Below are 23,487 nucleotides of genomic sequence, written 5' to 3' on the forward strand. Positions count from 1 at the left end.
TTAGTGAAGATCCTCGGACGCCCTCTGAGACCACAGTATGTGAAGCTCACCGAGGGGGAGGAAGGATACTGCGTAGTCTGTAATCACACTGACACACACTCCTCCCTGACTCGGGTGAAAGAATGGAAAAGCTGTCGCTCGCAGGCCACACAGCCGTCCCACACAAACATGTACGTATGCCACACGCATGCACACTCTCACACTGGAATTTAAAGCAAAGGCAGTGAAAACTTCATGGGCGGTTGAAAGGTTTTGTACACCCTACTCTGCATGTCACCAAAGCATACACAGAGAGCGGTTTCCGCCAAATCGTGAGCTTTGGTTTAAGCTTTGGTTTAATTTCAATCTCAAAAAGAACTGGGAACGTTATTAAAGTATTTCAGATCGTCAGAAAAGCTTTTTGCTGATGCATTTTCTTTGCTCGCAGCTTTCTAATGCTAAACCTCAACACAGCTCTTCCTGTCAGAGCTCAATGGAAAATGAGGTTTATTTGTTCTTTTTCCAAGTTCAAAGCAAAGAATGTTACATTTTGGTTTCTTTTATAATTACAGAGACTCATATAAACGTGCATGCCGATTAATTGGCCGATATCAGTCCGTTTTACATGATTAGCATCAGAGCATTTAGTTCCAACATCTACCAACATCCATGTGAATGAATAAATGTGCATTTTCAAATATTTGTAGTGTAAATATTGAGTAAGATAAGTGATATGATTAAGATAATTGTTGCTAAATTTAAATAATTATCTTACTCAATATTTACTCATAATGCTTTCCCAAATATTTGGACCATATAATTTACATCAATACTATATGTATGGAATTTTTTTTTAGATTTTGAATATTTTTGAAAAGTCTGAAATCAATGAAGAAATCAATGCAGCTCACCAAGGCTGCATTAATTAATCAAAAAATAAAGTAAAAACAGTAATATTGTGAAATATTATTACAATTTATAAGGACTGTTTTCTTTTTTCAGTACATGTAAGTTATTCCTGTGATGGCAAGAAAATGTAATAGAACAGCATTTATTTGACATTGGTTTCCTTTGTGACAGTGTAAAAGTCCTTGTTGTCACTTCTTTGCTGAATCCAAAAATATTGATTTCTTTCAAAAAACAATCTGTAGCCTTATAACCCAAAACAAGTTTATTGACCCTATTTCCATGCCATACTAAAACAAATCAAAGTAGGTCATTGTTTAATGGTTATTCTGTCCTGAATTTTGTACCGTGTTTGGTGAATGTCATGTACCAATAACACGATCAATGGCCACACCAGTGTCAGAGAGACACTGCAAGGGACATGTTACTTCATCAATTGAAAATGAACCCTTAACAGAAGAACGCCATGATAAAAACTAAGAGAATACCAGACAGTGCTTGTTCATGTATGTGATAACAGCTAGCTAAAAAATTAAGGGTAATGTACTAATGTTACCGCTGTAATACACGCACTCTAGGTAGTTACCATTACACAACTACCGTATGCCATCATGTGAGAAAGTGCATCTGTTGACCTTAACATGTTGGTTAATTCAACAGATATCAAACACTGACCAATGACATCACTGTCTCATTCCAGCCCTTCATGTTCTGTTATCAAGTCAGAGAGCTGGTAAACAACACTGACACTTTTATCATAGCCGGTGTGATGACTAACCTACATGATCAGAGTCATTCGCTGAGTTTGCGTGATTATGGATATGACTATCAGGTTACCCAAAAAATCATTCTGTCATCATTTACATAACAAGAACAGGGACTGTTCTTGAAAAATGTATAAAGTGTCATAAGAGTAGTTCACTGGTTTTCACTGATAATCGTCCCCACCAGTGAGCTGTTAAGTTGTGAGTCAGTCAATTGAACTGGTTTGTGAACTAAACTTTCAGAGCATTTTTATACAAGATTAACTAGACCAAACCAACTTATTGGATAGGTTTAAAAAGTTTTTTCACAAATGAAGCATTGGAATTTCTTTCATGAGATCTCGTGAATTTGCCAAGGAGAGTTTGGTCAGATTTTCAGTGACTTAAATTTCACTCTGTTATAATGCTCAGAATATAGTGCAAGACCCCTGCTTTGGTGCATTTTTGTGCCACCAAGAGCAACCAGTAGATTTAAAACATCAGATCTAAATGGGGTCTAATGAATGTCGTCTAGTGTTCCTTTACCTACAGACTCCTTTAACTCTGCAGATCAGATAGATGGTGGCAGAAGCGGGTCATTTGGTTTAGATTACATGCTGTTGGCTCACACTAGAGTTGTTCGCTAAACATGGAGTCTCTCTGTCGCTCAATCATTCACATATGCATGTGTGTATGAGGACATATTTTCCCATCATGCTGGAGCTATTCTGAGTCGTGTTGTGAGATAGGGCAGATTACGTATCTGACTGGCCTGTGTAGTTGATTGGCTGTCGGCTTCTTCAAAGTCCAGAGCTCTATTAGACATGCCATACTAACACCTTCCCTCTCTCAGAGTGTATGGGGGTGTTCTGTCAATCATTACTTGTCTGGTTAATCATAAAGTTCATAAATGGCTGTAAAATGTGGTACGATCCTCATTTTGTCATAATAGTACATTTTTACACATTTTAAAGGAAATAGTGATAATGTGAAAATGTTTTAGGGTGTGTTTACTTGCTGGCTCAAGTCAAAAGTTCGCACTACATTCTCTATGATGAAGTATTAGCATTATGGTTACTTTAGTAAACATCTTGGCGTACTTTGCGTACACTGATTGATTAAAAAGCAAGCATTTTTGTATCTTTAGTATAATATAATATCAAGCAGTGTTATTTTAGTGTTATTATTATTTATCATTTTGAATTAGCTCTTAATTTTATATTTTATACATTTTAATTTATGCAAAGTTCTGTCATGAAACTTTAGATAGCAAAGGCCGATCAAACTCAATCTTCTTGCAATCACTTCACACAGCTGACTAATTCCTGCTGTATCAACAGCCAATGAGCTCGCTGCTCAACTTTCAAATACTTGGCCAGCGTTTGATGTAGCAATTTGCAGTGTGCTTTCAGGATCCCTCCACCTTCCCCAGCTCCACCTGTATAGATCTACTATGGTTAGTTCATGTACACTATATTGTACAGCAGCAGCTTGTCTTATTTGCTCACAGCAGCGTGTTGTGTGTGTGTATTGGCAGTATCAAGTCCTGTACTTGCTCTACTGCAGAAGCGTAGCAGATCTATTCCGCCAAGACCAAAAATATCAACATTGTCAAATTCATTTCCATGCCAAACACAATTATAATAATTATATATGTACATATCATAACTATATATGTATACAGTACAGGTCAAAAGTTTGGAAACATTACTTTTTTTATATTTTTGAAGGAAGTCTCTAATGCTTATCAAGGCTGCGTTTATTTGATCAAAAATACAGAAAAACAGTAATATTGCGAAATATTATTACAACTTAAAATAATAGTTTTCTATTTGAATATACTTTAAAAAAAATATTCCTGTGATGCAAAGCTGAATTTTCAGGATCATTACTCCAGTCTATCACATGATCCTTTAGAAATCATTCTAATATTCTGATTTATTATGAGTGTTGGACACAGTTCTGCTGTCTAATATATTTGATGAATAAAAGGTTAAAAAGAACTGCATTTATTCAAAATAAAAAAATATTTTCTAATAATATAAATCTTCTTTACCATCACTTTTTATCAATTTAACACATCCTTGCTGAATAAAAGTATTGATTTATTTCAAAAAAAGAAAAGAAAAAAAATTACTGACCCCAAATTACTGACCAGTAGTGTATATACTTGTTGCAAAAGATTTCTATTTTTAAAACATTTGCTGCTTTTTTTATTTTATTTTTTTATTTTTTTTATTCATCAAAGTATCCTAAAAAAGTATCACAGGTTATGAAAAAATATTAAGCAGCAGAACTGTTTCCAACTTTGATAATGAATAATCATATTAGAATGATTTCTAAAGGATCATGTGATAAACTGGAGTAATGATCCTGAAAATTCAGCTTTGCATCACAGAAATAAATGATAATTTAAAGTATAATAAATTGAAAACCAATTATTTTAAATTGTAATAATATATCACGTTATTAAAAAAAAAAAATCTGTATTTTTGATCAAATAAATGCAGGCTTGATGAGCAGAAGAAACTTTTCAAAAACATTAAAAATAGTAATGTTTCCAAACTTTTGACCTGTACTGTGTGTGTGTGTGCGTGTGTGCGTGTGTGTGTGTGTGTGTGTGCGTGCGTGCGTGCGTGCGTGCGTGTGTGCGTGTTATTTAACCATAACAACACTGATGTAAACTAATGTTTTCTGTAGTTGTTAAGGAAGACCCCTGCAGTGCTTAGTCAATATCTAGACTTATTTTTCAATACAAATCCATTTCAACCGCTTGGACATTCTGCAGAACATTTTGTTCATTTCATTTATCCAAGAAATGAACAAATCAAACAGGTTTGTGGCGACGTGGGGGTGTGTAGATGATGACAGATGTTTAATTTTGTGAACTGTTCCTTTACGATTCAGGCATGCAGACGATAACAGCTACTGTGGTTTAATGAAGTATGTAAACAGTCATTTCTTTTAACAGTGCTGAGTAAGTGCTTTGAATATCCTGCACGTGAATTTACATCCATAGCTGATTGACAGCTTTCATTGTTTAACTAAAGTAAACAAATCTTGATGCCACTAAACTCGAGTTTAACAACTCTCTCTCAGTGAATGTTGTGTTGATCAAGTTCACTCGGCGGCTGTCTTGGTTTTCTATGGAAGTGCAGCTGACATTTGCATAAATGGGGAAGTCTGTACTATCCAAATCAGTGTGCAAAGCAATGACATATTATAAAACAAGCTAAATTTCAAATGAATAATGTTTATTATGCATAAGTGATGACTTTAAATATGAGACATTGCCATTCACTGCATAGGTCCGTTCAATAATTTGCAATTGCCTAATCGGTAGTAATAGAGAAACTGACAATTGTGTAAGTGCATGAACCACAGCAGAAGTGCTATTTACCATTCTAACATGTAGTGTTGTTCATAGATTTGGAGGATGAGGAGATGTTGCACAACCTGTTTGCACAACCTGTTAATTGGATGCAAAGCCTTGAACATCAATAGCAATGCAGTTAGCATTATCTTTTTCCTTTAAAAGGCTTTTACTACTGTTCAAAAGTTTGGAATATTTAAGATTTTTTTTAAAGAAGTTTCCTATGCTCACCAAGGCTGCATTTATTTGATCAAAATACAGTAAAAAAACAAAAAAAAAAAACATTAATATTTTAAAACATTACAATTAAAAATAACTATCTTCTATTTGAATATATATTTAAAATGTATTCCTGTGCAGCAAAGCTGAGTTTTCAGCATCATTATTCCAGTCTTCAGTGTCACATGATCCTTCAGAAATCATTCTAATATGCTGATTTTCTGCTCAAGAAACATTGACTATTTTTATCAATGTTGAACAGTTTTTGTGGAAACCGTGATTTTTTTTTAACATTTATTTCAGGATATTTTGATTAATTGAAGGTTTGAAAGAACAGCATTTATTTGAAATAGAAATATTTAGTCTTTTTTATGACACTTTTGATCCAATGCATGCAAAAGGTATTAATTTCTTTAAAAATAAATCTTTTCTGACCCCAAACTTTTTAATGGTAGTGTATTTATTTTTGTAATGTGTTTGTTTTATGTTATTTCTGCACAATTATAAAGTTAGTTGCAATTTATTGTTTGAATTTAGCATTGTTTAACCCTGCTATCCTCTGGCCCTCAGAATAGACCTGCAAATCTCATGTAATCTTTGAAGAAAAGGTTCTATATAGAACTTTAAAGGGTTCTGTCAGGTCAGGTGCATATAGAACCTTTTAGGGGTTTCCATCATGAGATAATTTAATGCATTTAGTTTTAATTAATTAATTTTATTTTAATTCACTTTTAATACGTTCAATTTTATGAATTAAACGACTCATAAACTGAAATGACACATTGAACATGCAGTCACTTAGGACATTTCGCCTTTTTGGCATAAAGGGTTCTTTAAAATTCAATCAAGAACCCCATGGAAGCTTTTTTCTTAGTGTGTTTAAAACACTAGTTCTGTTGGGAGATCTTGCTCTCTAATGTTTGAGTATTGTGAGGGTGTAACAGTTATTCCAGCCTGATCTCATGAAAATGCGTCTCTATTGCACGCATTGTGTTTATCGTGCAATTTATACACGAAAATGAGTTTTTACGTGCATATGATACGCAGTTCTCGCGTGCATTTGATACACACTTTATTGCGTGTAATACACACGCACCCCACACGACTAATCCTACCCATGCGTATCATATGCACGTACCCTACACCACTACTAAACCTACCCATGCGTATCATATACACGTACCCTACACCACTACTAAACCTACCCATGCGAATCATATACACGTACCCTACACCACTACTAAACCTACCCATGCGTATCATATACACGTACCCTATACCACTACTAAACCTACCCATGCGTATCATATACACGTACCCTACACCACTACTAAACCTACCCATGCGTATCATATGCACGTACCCTACACCACTACTAAACCTACCCATGCGTATCATATACACGTACCCTACACCACTACTAAACCTACCCATGCGTATCATATGCACGTACCCTACACCACTACTAATCCTACCCATGCGTATCATATGCACGTACCCTACACCACTACTAATCCTACCCATGCGTATCATATGCACGTACCCTACACCACTACTAAACCTACCCATGCGTATCATATACACGTACCCTACACCACTACTAAACCTACCCATGCGTATCATATACACGTACCCTACACCACTACTGAACCTACCCATGCGTATCATATACACGTACCCTACACCACTACTAAACCTACCCATGCGTATCATATACACGTACCCTACCACCACTACTAATCCTACCCATGCGTATCATATACACGTACCCTACACCACTACTGAACCTACCCATGCGTATCATATACACGTACCCTACACCACTACTAAACCTACCCATGCGTATCATATACACGTACCCTACCACCACTACTAAACCTACCCATGCGTATCATATACACGTACCCTACACCACTACTAAACCTACCCATGCGTATCATATACACGTACCCTACACCACTACTAAACCTACCCATGCGTATCATATACACGTACCCTACACCACTACTAAACCTACCCATGCGTATCATATACACGTACCCTACCACCACTACTGAACCTACCCATGCGTATCATATACACGTACCCTACACCACTACTAAACCTACCCATGCGTATCATATACACGTACCCTACACCACTACTGAACCTACCCATGCGTATCATATACACGTACCCTACACCACTACTGAACCTACCCATGCGTATCATATACACGTACCCTACACCACTACTAAACCTACCCATGCGTATCATATACACGCACCCTACACCACTACTAAACCTACCCATGCGTATCATATACACGTACCCTACCACCACTACTAAACCTACCCATGCGTATCATATACACGTACCCTACACCACTACTAAACCTACCCATGCGTATCATATACACGTACCCTACACCACTACTAAACCTACCCATGCGTATCATATACACGTACCCTACACCACTACTAAACCTACCCATGCGTATCATATACACGTACCCTACACCACTACTAAACCTACCCATGCGTATCATATGCACGTACCCTATACCACTACTAAACCTACCCATGCGTATCATATGCACGTACCCTACACCACTACTAAACCTACCCATGCGTATCATATACACGTACCCTACACCACTACTAAACCTACCCATGCGTATCATATGCATATAAAAACTCATTTTGCCATATAAATTGCACGATAAACATAATGCGTGCTATAGAGACGCATTTAGTGTGACCCGGTTGGTTATTCAGCATGGATGGAGGCTGCTGAGGTTAGTGTGCTGGCTGAATCATCAGACGGTATGTATAGGGCAGTCGTCTTATATAAACAGCTTAAATAAACAGTAGAAAGGCAAATGTATGCAGTAAATGGTTCACTGGGTCAAACGGAGACTAGCAGCTGGGAGAGGAGAGGACACAAGTCCCTCTGAAGGACTGACATCTTTTATATGATGATATCATAGTTTTGGACATGTACCATAATATTACCATGGTGCTGTTTGATGTGAATGCATAACTCTAGAGGATGATGCAGAGAGAATGGGAATGAGGTTTGGTGCACGGCAAGTGAGAAAGTGAGTGAAAGGTTATTCTCACAGATCAAGCTCCATTAGGAATGTGTGATTCAGTGCTGAGCTGTACGGGCTTGTTTTACCAGCAGAATCCTGTAGATGCCAAACCTATTCATGTACTGCTCCGCACACACATTGTGTGTGTTTTTTGGATACTCTTACTGTTATTTCATGTCATTTGTGAAATAACTAACCCCTTAGGCCTTAGTAAACGAATAAACTGCCGCCTCTCCCAGTTCCGCGTTGGATAATAGCAAAGTGCAGATCATTTAGTTGGATTACATTCAATTGGATTAACTGGTATCCTTGGTAGAGCAAGAATTTCCCATAGGAAAGACATGAGGGTGTGAATAGGTGATGATAAATTTCCAAATGGGAGAAGGTGATGAGAGAGAAAGAGAGAGAGCCCTGCAGTAAAGGTGGGCGAATATTTGCATTTCTCAAGGAGTGGTTGTAATGTTTAAGCTACCATAGTTAATAAAACAATCTTCTCTTTCTCCTTTTTTTTTTTTTTAAATCTCTCTCAAGTTCCAGTGTTGTTTTAATATCATTTACATACCATTATTTTGAATTAGCTTTTATTTTTAAAATAAAAATTTTTGTTTATGGTTTAGTCATTTTATGTGCTTTTGACATTTTTATTAGTTTTTTTCCCCCAAAATATTTCTAAATGGTTTTAGTTTATTGATTAATTATTTCAGTTTATGAGTTTCTATATCTTGTGAATCTCTCTGGGTTTTAAAACAGAGCTGTACTCAACAGAGAAATATTTATTTCTATTAGAGTAGCCTTAATCAGGCAAGCATCATGTACAGCACAGACCCAGGTGAAGTGACTAAAGTGTTGTGTATTAGTGCTTTAACAGATACACGGTCTCAGGTGAAGTGCGTGGAGTGGGAGGGGTTGGTGGGATGAATACAGCGTTTGTGGTTTCTCTGAGTCAACATCACAGTTTAAAGTGCTATTACTGAATTGAATGAGTGTCATTTTCTGCAGAGGTGCCGTGAACAATGATTTAACTGCTTAAGTAACTGAATTATTTTCTTTTGAATGCGAACAGGATGAAAGTAATACCAGTCTTCATTTGTCAGTTATGTGAACCTCAGCAGAAAAGTTTCTTACTTTCACTTCAGTGTGTGTATGAGTCTCTCTCTCTCTCTCTCTCTCTCTCTCTCTCTCTCTCTCTCTCTCTCTCTCACACTCTCTCTCTCTCTCTCCTCTCTCTCTCTCTCTCTCTCTCTCACTCTCACTCTCACTCTCTCTCTCTCTCTCTCTCTCTCTCTCTCTCTCTCTCTCTCTCTCTCTCTCTCTCTCTCTCTCTCTCTCTCTCTCTCTCTCACTCTCACTCTCACTCTCACTCACTTACTCACTCACTCACTCACTCACACACACACACTCTCACTCTCACTTTACCACCTGTTGGACTGGGATTCATCTGCCAAAGTTATTCACCAAAATCACAGGGTCATGTGTTAAGTAACTGAATCATAAACGACACAGTAATAAAACTAATGACTACAGGGGTGAAGAAACAATGCATTTTAAGCTTATTTCAAAATATGAAAGAATATTAGAAGTTTGATAGCATATCAAGGCTATCTGACCATAATCAGGCTGACTCGATTACATCTTTCGCAATGCTTCATGGGAGTTGGTGATCACTTGACTTTTTTCATGATAACAGCGGCTTTTTTGATTGGTGGATAAGTCTTCAAAAGTCTTTCCGCTTTTGCATGATGCTGCAATCATGTGAGGTGTAAGTCCAATACCACTTTCATATCAGCTATTGAACAACACAATAGTAACATAACAACAAACTAAAAATTACTTGGTGCACATTTAAGTTCAAATATTTGAACAGTTAAACACAAAATTATAATGTTGGTTTGGATTGGAAACATTAAAAATGGTATTTTGCTGATTCTCAACTGGTGGGTTATGTCAGTCATTTTGCATATTGTTGGTCTTATGCAGTTCTAATATTAATTACTACTAATACTGATAATTCTCAGGTTTGATTTTAAGGACATTTTTGTTGACTTTTGTATGATATATTATAAACTATTTTGGTTCTGCAATGAGTAGCAAATTTGATGTTAAATGTAAAATCTGAGTAATGAAGCAAAAACCAGTTGGGAACCACTGATTTAAATTTTGTAGGCATTTATATTCTGTTTAATGAGATGTTAGGTTACATAGTCATAGTGTGCATTTGAACTAAAATACCAAATAAATATGATATGCATTTAGTCAATTTAATCATTAAAATTGAACCACTGTGCTGACTACATTAAATATTAAGTAAGGGATAATCCATGGCTAACTGTGCATTAAACGTTTTTAATGCACGACTTGGGAGCGTAAGAATACCCAACACAAATCAGATCATTTCATGCACAGCTAGTTGGGGTTTCTCCCACTTATACCATGGTCATTTGCCAGCATTGACAAGTTAAAGCTGTTTGCAGCGCAATATTTGACCAGAAGGGTAAAAATTATGTTATTTTCCTCAGTTACGACTCGTTTGATCTAGTATTCTTCCTGCTTTAAATCAGACACAGATGAAGCAGCGTGGTAAGATCACATTATTTGAATTAATTAATTATAACATTTATTTAAATGTAATTACTGAGAGAGAGAGCAAGAGATGAGAGTTGTGAATAACCTGCATCTGTGCAGCGTCTCTCTCTACAAACGATAAAGCTGTGAGTTTAACTACTTCAAAAACAGCAATGCCACCCCCTTGTTGCTGAGAAATATAATCTAGCGATTCACTAACAAAGCTATTATTTATTTAATAAAAGTTGCTTTGATAAGTTTGCTTTGATAAGTTTCTGTGCTCCTGAATGTTTCTGTGTGTGTGTGCGTGTGCGCAGCGCAATCTCTGTGTGCGAGTGACGTGTGTCTGTGTGTAAGTATGTGCATCAATGAAAGCAGCACATTAATATAGAACGGTGATTAAACTGACTGGTACTGCCTGTGCATTAAAAGTTTTTAATACACACCTTTCAGCCAATCAGAATCGAGTGTTCAATCAGACCATGGTATAAATCAGGGGTGCCCAAATCTCTTCCTGAAAATCTTCCTACCTGCAGAGTTCAGATCTAACACTGATCAAACGCACATGTCTGTAATTATCGAGAGCTCCTGAAGATCTTAATGAGCTGCTTCAGTTGTGTTTGATCAGGGTTGGAGCTGAGCTTTGCAGGAAGGAAGATCTCCAGGAACCGGATTGGGCACCCCTGGTATAAAAAAATATAAAAACACATCAATAAACAGAATTTTAAACTGAGTTCTAATGCCCAGACAAGATAATAGTATGTTGCTAAAGTATAAGGTCAGATAACTGTAAATAGAAGCTGGGGAAAAGATATATGATTGGTTGTAATATAACTAGGGAGGTAAGATGAGCACCAGCTTCCGCCTACTTATGCTTTTAAAGTGATACCCTTAGAAGATATCACAGATGTCATGCTACACTTCCATATTTGTGTGTGTGTGTGTGTGTGTGTGTGTGTGTGTGTACGTGTGTGTACATCATGCAGGAAAGGCTCACCGAAACCATGAGTCATTCAGACCCCCCAATCCAACAAAAAAAAAGTGTGGGAAAGACATTAAAGAGGACAGGAAAACTGGGCTTGGAGGCATTCAAAGCTCTAGGATGGCATGTACTGACAGAACATTGATGGTTTGTTTTTGGCTTTGCACCAATCTGAATCCGGTTCGAGGAATTCCTGCCTCTGTGGGAGTGTGTTTGATTGGTGTGAGCAGTACCAACTTGTATTCAACATACTAGGGTTTGGTCTGAAACCGGTTTTTAGAAGGGAAGGATTTGGGATTGAGAAACTCTGCGGGATGTGTTTGCTGATAGCAGTGTTTGTTGTCTCGTGACTGTTTGGAAATGCATATTTTCAATAATGAATGTCATGCCACGAGCCGTAATCTCGCACAAATCAGGAAAAAGTCAAGATTGGTTTGTCAGGTGTTTATTGTTTTATTTACATGGCAAATATGCTTTTCTCACACACACCCACATCCTTTAAGGCCACAACAGCACACACACTTTCACTCCCATCGTAGGTGTGTTATCTCTGACCTGTTTCCTCTCAAAGTCTGTCAGCTCACACCTTTAGTTTGCTGGCGGGTCAGTGTGTGTGTGCGCGAGCATCTCTTTGAGTGTCTTTTGCCCAATTTGGTCCTTTTAATATGCGTCATTGCCTCATTTACAATTGCAGGGGGAGGGTGGTAAAAGCAGTCTATGATGCTCTCATGTGTCCCTGGTCACACTTGTTGGGGTGTTTATGAGCCCATCATATGTTTGTCTTCTCACTATAAACCTCAGTTGAAACCACCTGCAGCTCAACAGCTTGAGTAATCCACTCCAGCAGCCACAGAAGTGCAAATCCCTCGCAGCACACACTGATTATTGATTAGATTCATATTTATTACATTCTGCCATCATTCACTGACCCTCATGTTGTTCCAAACCTGTATTTTTACTTCTGTGAATCATGAAAGAAGACATTTTGAAGAATGTTAATGCTGCACTTATTCATACAGTGAAAGTGGTGATTTTATATTTTCAAGCTCCAAATAGGACAAAAAAAAGTATATGTTATTATGTATACATTAACACTTCGTCCATTAGGTATCATGAACTAACAATGAACAATATATTTTTATTTATTTTTTATTAAATTTTTTTGCTTTTCAGCTTTTGTTAATCTTTTACAGTATTAATGTTGAATTTATTTCATATATATATATACACACACACACACACACCCTTATTGTAAAGTATGTCCATTTTAGTCATTATTCACTGATAATATACGCTTTTGAATCTCATTTTGAGCTTTCGTGTATTCAAAATTTGGCGTGACACAGGACAACCAATTGTGTCAGTCAAATGACCACTTTTGTGTGTGTGTGAAAATACTGATTCATCCCTCTATTTCTCTGTTTGTAGTATTGTCATTTTGGCAAAAATAGTTGTCATTCTTTCAATTATGTGGTTTTGTGTTCTGCAGAAGAAAGTCAGTTTTGGGATGACACAAGGGTGAGTAAATGTTTTGTTTCGTTTCTGTCTGATTGTTCCTTTAAAGATTCAGTTAAGCACAAAGGTTTTTAGTTATCTATATCTCCACTGGCCAGAGGCATCTGAAACACTATCGTGTTAGCATAGACATAAACAACCAGCTAGAATAAGATAAGGACAACAGCAGAAAGCATCTGGAAGCTAGATGACTCATTTTTCTGAGAACAACAACACATAAATTGTAAAATATTATTATAGAAGGTTGATAGCTAAGGTTCAAGAACACAATGTGAGCAACAATAGAGCAATAAGAGGCAATAGTTATTTCTTGGCAAATTATCCAGACCTAAGGACTGTAAAATACAATAGGTCAAGATATCCATCGCTAAGGCGTTGGCGATATCTGTGCCACAGGTAAGGTGAAGTCCCCAAGAGAGAATCCCCTCTGCTCAACAGCTGGCTAATGGGAGGTCAAAACAGGATCCTTGTATATTGTAACGCTTGAGCGCTAGTCATATGCCTTAGCCATAGAACTGTGACTAATGTGACTCAAAAGTGTAAACATAATGGACAAAACAAATCGCTTTGAAAATCTCCCTTCTGTTTAGACAAGGAGCAGCAAGGACACAGTGACAGTTGTGTTGGCAGAGGGGAATTCATTGACCTACTTTCATGATGACAGTCTTGATGGAGTTGTAGTTTAAATACATGAATATATTGAATTTACAAGTGGGCTTCATAATCAAACAAATTTTTTATTTGGACAGTCTATATGTGTTGCAAATTTCTTTTGAATCCGTATTGTCCGTTTTCAATGTGTATAACATTTTCAACTTGATTTTTACATGTTGTGAAGACAAACGATTGAGTCGGTTTTTGCCCATTCCACAATCTTAAGATGTAATAGGTGGTTCCAGGTCATTGCTATGCAGTTGCTAGGATTCTCTGGGTGGTTGCCAGGGTGTTGCTATGCAGTTGTTAAGGTGTTCTAGGTGGCCAGGTTGCTGCTATGCAGATCCTATTGTTTTGGGGGGGTTGCCAGGCCATTGTTATTGAGATGTAAGGATGTTCTGGATGGCCAGGTTGTTGCAATGCAGTTGCTTGAGTGTTCTGGGGGGTTGCCAGGGCGTTGCTATACAGTTAATAAGGTGTTCTAGGTGGTCAGGTTGTTGTTATGCAGTTGCTAGGATGTTCTGTGGTTGCCAGGGTGTTGTCATACAGTTGATAAGGTGTTCTTAGTAGCCAGGTTGTTGCTATGTAGTTCCTATTGTGTTCTGGATGGTTGCCAGGGCATTGCTATGCAGTTGCTATAATCTTTTGGGTGGTTGCCAAGACATTGCTATACAGTTGATAAAGTGTTCTTGGTAGCCAGGTTGTTGCTATGCAGTTGCTAGGGTGTTCTGAGTGGCCAGATTGTTGCTATGCAATTGCTAGGGTGTTCTGGGGGGTTGCCAGAAGCGTTGCTAGATAGTTGATAAGATGTTCTAGGTGGCCAGGTTGTTACTATGCAGTTTCTAGAGTGTTCTGGGTAATTGCCAGTGCGTTGCTATGCAGTTGCTATTGTGTTCTGGTTGGTTGTCAGTGCGTTGCTATGCAGTTGCTAGAGTGTTTTGAGTGGTTGCCAGAAGCGTTGCAGTGCAGCTATGAGATGTTCTTGGTGGTTGTGTGGGCTTTTTATTTTATTTTTTATCACCTGTTAGGTGAAATCGTAAAGTTGATCACTTAGAAAAGTAACAGCACACCTATCCTCAACAAATGGTGTAAGATGAGATAGTTAAGGTTGCTTAAGGTTCGGTGTTTGTATAAATCCCCTTAACCTACACATGAGTGATATTAATAGTAATGTGTGCTTTGTTACTGTCATTTAATACTGAACAAAAAGTGTGTAAAATGACTACACTAGGCAGTACTATGAGAGCAGTAACGCTGCAGGGAAAGGTGTATCAGGAAAGAGGATGTGGCTCAGAGGTTCTCAGATTTAGTTTGAAACACAAGTACTATGACAGTTCCAATCTTACCAGATAAATGCAACAACTAGGCCTAGTTCTCATCTAACACACAAATTCGTATATACCTCCAAATGTACATACACATGCAGCAAAGCATTCGCATGCATTTCACCCACTTCCTGCCAGTGAAGAGAGTACTTCCTGTTTTTATGTGGCTTCTGCGGTTACACGTTAATTTTGGATGAATTCAGTTTTACTATATGTGTCCTTGCTCTGTCATAGATCAATGCTGTTTATCCACTGTATTATGCAGACAGATCAGTTTTACCTGTGGATTTACATGAAATTCTGCAGGAAACTTTTAAATTAAATGTGACAATAATGGACTTCTCACTTTCTAATTAGAATATTGCTTTTTTACTATAAGAATAATAGGGTGAAAATGACTTTTGAATTAATACATTTTAATCTATATGTTAATGTCAAGTGAGTCAAATTTGCATGATAAGTTTTGTTGCGTCTTGCATTACATATGTTACGAATGAATGTAGGGCATTATCATGCTGACTTTTTAACCTGGTTTTGCTGTAAATTGGCCTTAACAGATGTAACGGAAAACACAGAGTTATGAAGAAACTGTAGGTTGAACAATGGCTCAAAAATCCTCCTCTGCTCGGCCTAGATAAAGTTACCAGTTACAGCATTAGTCGCTGTAAAAGCACAGTATTTACCACTTGAAGCGGCAGAAATTCTCTGGATCAAGTGTGCTGAGTATGATGTGTGAGTAAGTTACAATAAGATTGGCATTTAAAACGAGGGGAATTCAGCCGAATTTCTTCTGCCGTAATTAATGCACATACCCTAAGACCCCTCACACAGTTTTTCACACCATAGATCAATTCACGCAAGCCCCTCTTTCATCTTGGCCGCGTTTCTCTAGGCGTTCACACATAGTTGTTGTTAAACATGAGACAGAATTGGCAGCCATCTATAAAATGTGTGAAGACAAGACCCGACTCACTACAAACGTCCTTTGATCATACTGCATTTTACAGACGAACAATAAGTACTTGTGCTTAATATTTCATGGTCTCCATCTTTCTTTCAGAAAGTGAATTTATCCTCCTCCACCACTTTGGCGAGAAAGAGCCAACTGAAGGCATCAATGAAAATGGAGCACTGGTCTGTGGTTAATGAGAGAGAACCTACACAGCAAACAACAAAGGGCCTACGTATTACAGCAAATGCCTACACTAAAGGGAAATCGCACACATATATGTGGAGATGTTTGTTTGTGTTACCATTGTGGGCTGCTCTCTGTTGTCTCACCACTGAACTACAGGCCTGCAAGGAAGTTTCCAATGCGGTTACCATGACGAGAGTCTTGGAGTCCAGGAAGTTCATGTTGGAAGGTTTAAACATTTATTCATTTCTTGTCATTTACATATTTTGGAGTGTTCTGGGAGTTTTATTGGTGTTTGCTTAGTTAACTATATTACTGTACTCATACTATACTCCTACAGACTTGCACTGAAGGAGAGACCTGAGCCATATCTAAATATCAGTAAACCTCACTCCCCACTCCCTTGGCCTCGAGGCGCACGAGGATCCTTGTTAGCGCACCCGCCTCCCATGCCGGAAACAGCGGTTCGAATCCCGCTCGGAGCGGTTTGAGTAGGACTGGTTACATTTGGTGCCGTGACCCGGATAGGAGTGAGGATTAAGGTGGTGAGTGTAACTGAGGCCAGGTAGTAAGAGCTGTGCGAGTAAACCCCACTCCCCTGGCCTCAAGAGGTGCATGAGCGACTGACTCTATAGACTGCAGTCTTTAGCATCTTTGTTAGCGTCCTTGTTAGGTTTGAATCCCGCTTGGAGTGGTTCGAGTAGGACCGGTTACATAGAGACCAGAATATCATAGACTTGGGCCAGTAAGCACTGACCTAGTAAAGCTTTAGGAACCACATAGCAACATGCTAAAAAACAGGTCACAGCGTCTGTGAAGGTGATCAGAGCTGCTTCATTAAAGGGTCACTCCTAAAGCGCTCATGCTTGACTTTACCTTCTGTCTCCATCACTCTCTCTCTCTCGTTTATCTCAACAGTGCTAAGAGAAATGACATCCGAAAGGGACACAGACAAACATTTGTCCAGATGAGCTCCCTGCAATAACAGGATTTTGTTTGGACAGAAGCTTCTCTCCACAGGGAACAAGGTGACAGTTCATCAGCACACATAATGTGACACAAACTAAGATCTGGGGATGTAAATGTAATTCAGTGTTACCATGCATGCTCACAAAGGTTGACACTGTCTTATTGAGGTCCGCCCTCTGTAGAGATGACGTCTGAACCACACCAAGTTATTTTGAGACAGGTATATACTAGATGCATGTGTTTCAAAACTTGAGTACTAAGGCACTCTCGTCGCATGCCCCCTATAAATTTCCCTTGTGTATTTATGGACTGGACACACGGACCACAGGAAGGGAGGGGAATCAATCAAATTGTATGAGTTAGCTTACTCAAAATTTCAAGTTAGTGCAATTAACATGCTTGTGTAGTAAAACCAAGATTTTGAGTTCAATGGAATTAATCTGTGGAGCTTATTAACTTGGATACATTTTTTAAAAAGTATTATTACCTTATTAGTGTTTACAAGAAAAAGAGACAGAAAAGAAAAGGTTTTCATATTTTTGTGACAATAAAAAAAATGGGTGAAAGAATATTGGTGAAAATGTGCTTAACTATCATAAAAATAATCTTGATGGTCTTTAAATTTGATTTCTTTATGCAAAATAGTATATATATTTTTTTTTTCTTGACCCTTATGTTAATGTAAGCTTGTTAATGTTAATGTCATTTGTTTTAATACTGAAGTTGAAATTATGACCTCAATGCAAATTCTCTGAAGGGAAACGCTCAGAAGGATTCTAAGAATGAACCGCATGCAGAACTTTCTTTTGTGGTCCTCATGATTCATCCACCAACCTAGAGTTCGATGACTACATTGCAGCTCTAACCAAGTTAAGCAAGTTATAACTGATATTGCAGTACTGTACATGCATGCAAAAGTTTTGACAGCCTACCTCAAGTGTGTTTAGAATTGGCATAACTGCTCTTACAAAAGCGTATTGATCATGCTCATTTAAACGGAGAGGAAAACATTGGGCAATAACAACATTTACCTTTTAAATATCACTAAACACCCAATTCATGGGGTTTAAAAGATAAGAAAAGATGTCATCAACTTAAATGCTTTTGATTCATGCAATCTACTTCATCAATGTGAGCTCTTTGTTTGAGAAGTTAAAGACGAATTGTCTTTTAGGTACACTTGATAAAGGCTGCACTTTATTCTTTTAAAAAACCTCAGATAGTGCATCTGTCTGGCTCTCGTCTCCTTTCCTTTGGTCTTTTAAAGAAGGAGGCTCTTTGTCTTTGCTCTTTGGTTGGTTCCTTAAGGAGTGACCTCACCTCCTGACCTCAGTCCTGAGTGACATGCTCAAGTATGCATATATAATATATATACATATATATATTCTCCAACAGGGGGAGGTCAAAACTCAGAAAATGGCAAGTGCTCTTCTGTGTACAGATGGGGATTTTTTTTTAAAACAAAAATGCTAGAAACAGTGGAAAGAGATTAAATGATTGCTCTAGTTCATATTTAAATGTTGAGAGTGATTGGTTACCAAATGCTTTGTAATCAGGTTTCCCAACTCCTACACTACAAGTGTTTTATCATTTCTTTAATATGCTATAAAAATGTTTAATCAGGCAACTTGGAAATGTGCTTTATGTGGTCACATCTAAATCAAATGTATTCCAGTATATAATTTAACATATTTGAATCACTTTGACTATATTAGGTTACATCAACAAAAGTAATTAATATGGGTCAGATCAGGTCCTATTTTGTAATTTAATGAATTAATTATGGAACTATTTTCTATTGCTACTGACCATTACTGAATAATATTTGTTTATGGTCTCAATATTCTATTTGGCATACCAATAACTACAGATTGATTTTGTTTCCCCATTTCGAACCGGGACTCGAACCCGGGCCTGTCCACATGGGAGGCGGGCGCTTTAACAAAGAGGCTAAAGAGAGCAGTCTCTAGTGTCAGTCGCTAGAGCGCTGCTTGAGATTAGGGGAGTGAGGTTTACACGCACAGCTCTCACTGGCCTTCGTCTGTTACATTTGCACGGTGGATTGGTTCTGGTCTAGCTAGTTGACCATCATAACCATGCTGGTGAAGTTAGCCAGCAATGTCTGTCAGATGAAACTGGTTGACCAAGGAAGTCTACTGGATAGCTAGTTATGAAGTCTATTGAGGACCAGCATCTATAACACAACATATGTTGTTTTTAAACAAGCTTCCCCTTTCTGCAAGTTTTCCAGTTTTCAGCTCTTCTTAATTTCATTTAATGTTGAGAGTGCGGATTACCCCTTCTGCTAATAGCCATGTAAAGACATCAGCATCTGCTGCCTCTGATCCAAGAACAGTGTCGAGTTACGTGCTAATGGATCCTCATTACTGCACAAAGAGGGTTCAGTGAACTTCAGATTCCTGACGTATCTCAGCTGGCAGTCGTGTGATAAACCGTTAACTGTTTGTAAAACCTGATTCAGGACCACACTGATTACATCTAGACTCAGATAAGAAATATTTTTCTTTTGGAGTTTGTAACAGAGCATGAAACTTCAAGTGCTGAACTCATGAAAACATTCATTTGTTAGCCCAAAAATCATTCATTTACTTCAGCCACGTGTCTTTTCAAACTCATGTGATGCTATTTCTTCTGTGGAACACAAATGGAGAATTTCAAAAGAATAGCCTAAACACTTTAACGAAAGTAAAAAGATCCAAAATGCTCCAAAGTGCTTTATGCCAGAAAGGGTTCTAAATGTCTTAAATGATTGCATAATACTTTCATGGTTAATAGATTTTTTAGAGATGAAGTATGTTTATGAGCTGGTAAATTCATAAAATGATCCAAAATAAAACCTTTATTAAAACTAAATGCATAAAATTATCTCATGATGGGAACACCTAAAAAGTTCTATATCTGAAACTATTTATAGTTGTATATAGAACCTTTTCTTAATAGGTTAACAGTGCGTTTTCGTTTTAACACGACTTTTACAAATGAAAACGATCCATACTGGCATTTCAGAAACGATCTCCGTCCACACTACACGACCGAAAATGCAAGTCACATGACTATTCATGCACATTGGGCATGCGCGTACAAGCAGAAACCGTTGCCGTTTTTTGCAGATTGCTCTAATAATAGCTTACATCTTTCGATATCGGCAGTTGCAGTATTATAAAATGCAGAGTTTAACTGCACAATGGCTGCTAATAAGGACAACAAAGTCAGCAAAGCTTGTAGTTCCGCCTGGACTGTTACAGAGCCGTTGAGAGACGGCTCTGGTCTGTTATTGTCGTGTTACGATAGCGTAATGGTCACATGATAGGGGCTTGACGAATCGGGGAAGGATACGCAATGATCCAGAAGACCAAATCAAGGAGTGAATGTGGGCAGTCACGCCTTTGTTTTGAAAAGTTTCCGTTTTTGCCCGTCTACACTGACACGCGAAGTTTTCAAACTAAAATGGGGTCTGCATCCCCAGACTTCCAAAAAGTCTCAGTTTTTGAGGGTCATTAGTGTGGATGCCAGGCGTAACCGCAGCAAAAGTTATACGCACTAGTGTAAACAGGGCATACGAGTGTCCAGAATTACAGTTTGGGACATCGTCAGGGTGAATTTCTTTTTTTGTGAACTATCCCTTTGAGGATGATGTGTTTTAGCCAAACCTTGTACATCAAGCTCATGGGCACGAATGGGTTAATATGGCCTAGCTGATTTATAGTACAAGGTTCTGTAAATAAGATGTCTTTTGCAGCCAGTCATTAAGGGAATGATCTGTTTTCATCCGCAGACGTGACCCTTTGTATTTCCATATGTAAAAATCCTCTACAGAACGCTCTGTAATTATGCCTTTTACTCGCCACCGCTTCAGACGAACTATAAATCACGCAAAACACAACTGCGTCTGAGGAATGTGAAATGGTTTGCCCCACTGCAGACACACACACAGATACACAGATGCACTCTCTCCTCTTACACATTCACGCACTCCGGCACATATATATATATATACTGTCCTTTTGTCTCGTTTGACGTCCCTCAGCTGTCCACTGTCACTCACCCCATTTCATGCTGCTGTCACAGGACATTCTCCCACAAATCTCCCACGCACATGTTCCCTCCGACACACGTGACAGAAACACACAGCACGCGCAATTCAACTCTGACAAGTCTGAAGTCGACATAAAATTTAAATTGACCACGTTTTTGTTCGTATAGACCTTATTCAGAGCAGCGCCATGACAGGTATGAAAGCGAGGTTATACAGCTGTATAAAGCTATATAAAGCTCACTTTCCACAGCTCATGTGTTCTGGAGTTTTTTTGTCTTCTGAAATTTCTTGTAAAGATATTTTTGCAGTGTTTTGTCAGCAGAACAATCTAAAAACACATTAAATAACAGTACAACCCACTGAAGAGATGAATGTCTGTCTCTCACAGCCTCGCTTTCGTTCAAAGATGGCGCTGCTGTGAATAAGGTCTACTGTGAATGATTCACTGGTGAACATTATTTAAAAAATATATATAATTTGTCTTAATAATCTTTTTTTAACTCGCTCTGCCTCTGAAATGACTCTTTTTCTGTTGACGTCACATAACGTTAACCAATAGCCAAATAACTATTTTATATTATAGTTTTATCTTTATTCTGGAATGGAAATGCCCGCTTTTTATGATCCAATTCATTTGTAATGGATAAATTCAAATGCCATCCTACATTTTTTTACTTGTTAAATATTTTATTTTAGTCAGAAATACATCATATTACAGAAGTGAACTGATTTGGGTAAGGGGTTTTACAAACAGCATATGTGGATTTGCTTATTGAATTTTTTCAAACTGTGAATGCGAAGAAACAAGATTTGTTTTGAATATTCAAATTTAACGTATTGTGAAATCAAACATTCTGAAACAAAATTGCATTGAAATTTGCATTAATCACACTGAAAAAATAACCTTTTTAATCAATACTTTTGTCTTGTTTTCCACTAATAGTCTTAACACTTTTAAAACAGTGGTAAATGCAAAGCAGCATAAGATATTATGAATTCACTTTATTTTTCTTATCCCATTAGCAAATTATTAATATTATAAAGCATAAATCTCACTAAATTTAGTGTGGGTGTGCTTAAAAGGAAGAGGAAAAAAATGCCAGTGGAGTAAGAGAAATGCAGTGCATGAATTTAGAACAAGTTGTTTTGTATTACCTGAAAACCAAATTTACTGCGACATGCTTGAAATTTGGCATCGAGCATTCATGGAACTATATCTAGACATCAAGGAATTCTATCTGACCAAAATGTGCTCGTGTCACATGAGGACTCATTCTGACTAACCTCTATGATAGGGTTCTGTGTGCCACATGGTGAAATATAGAGGAATCCAACTTCTCAGAAAGAACTCCCTAGAATGGAATAGAGTGGATATAAAGCAGAGCCGAGACTTACTATCTTTGTATTTCTGCATTTTCATCAAGCTGGCATTCATACAATGACCCGATCAATCCAATTCACTTCCAAACTACACACACATATGCAATCATTTGAACTTGGTCTCGTGTTTGTCCTCTCCACAGAAAGTCATCTGGCCTTGAAATCATATAGTGATACGTCAGCCACCAAGCAAACACACACACACACACACACACACACACACACACACACACACACACACGCATATCAATCACCAGGGAATGTAAACCAAGCTTTGCTGAGCACTTTAATCATGTCCTACTGAACTTTGTCCCAGTATTTAGTAGGAGATCTTGGTCCCTTTAATTCAGTGACATGTGTATCTCATGGATACTTGGAAAGACATTAATTTTACTTGGTAAAACCTTTAAATATATATTACCTATATGTGTATATTCTGACCCTAGGCAAAACAGACTGAGTCGTAAACATACTTCACATTCTGCTCTCCACCATCTTTATTTTGCCATCACCTTTATTTGAATAAATTTGAATAATCCCCTGTAGGCAAATTGTTCTGTATCTTGTCACATTCCTGTGTGTTGAAGAGCTTATCATGTTTTTATGATCTCTGCA

The 23,487-nt window shown here is 37.7% G+C and overlaps 1 protein-coding gene across 6 annotated transcripts in view; it reads left to right on the forward strand.

The window, feature by feature from the left end:
- Positions 1-23,487, forward strand: part of LOC309474187 (uncharacterized protein) — a 51,104-nt gene that overhangs the window by 12,716 nt on the left and 14,901 nt on the right. The window contains exons 1-5 of one of the 6 annotated variants that reach the window (XM_082136589.1): positions 7,969-8,715; positions 13,327-13,355; positions 16,392-16,695; positions 17,385-17,494; positions 18,193-23,481. In XM_082136589.1, the coding sequence (XP_081992715.1) occupies positions 8,682-8,715; positions 13,327-13,355; positions 16,392-16,695; positions 17,385-17,437 (420 nt within the window). In that variant the 5' untranslated portion in view covers positions 7,969-8,681 and the 3' untranslated portion in view covers positions 17,438-17,494; positions 18,193-23,481. Of the gene's footprint in view, positions 171-7,968; positions 8,716-13,326; positions 13,356-16,391; positions 17,495-18,192; positions 23,482-23,487 lie in introns of those variants that run through there. The other 5 variants (XM_082136590.1, XR_014197217.1, XR_014197218.1 and 2 more) reach the window with 5 other exon arrangements.

This window comes from Leuciscus leuciscus (assembly GCF_965113295.1).
Source record: "Leuciscus leuciscus genome assembly, chromosome: 14".
In the NCBI taxonomy this organism is placed as follows: Eukaryota; Metazoa; Chordata; class Actinopteri; order Cypriniformes; family Leuciscidae; genus Leuciscus; species Leuciscus leuciscus.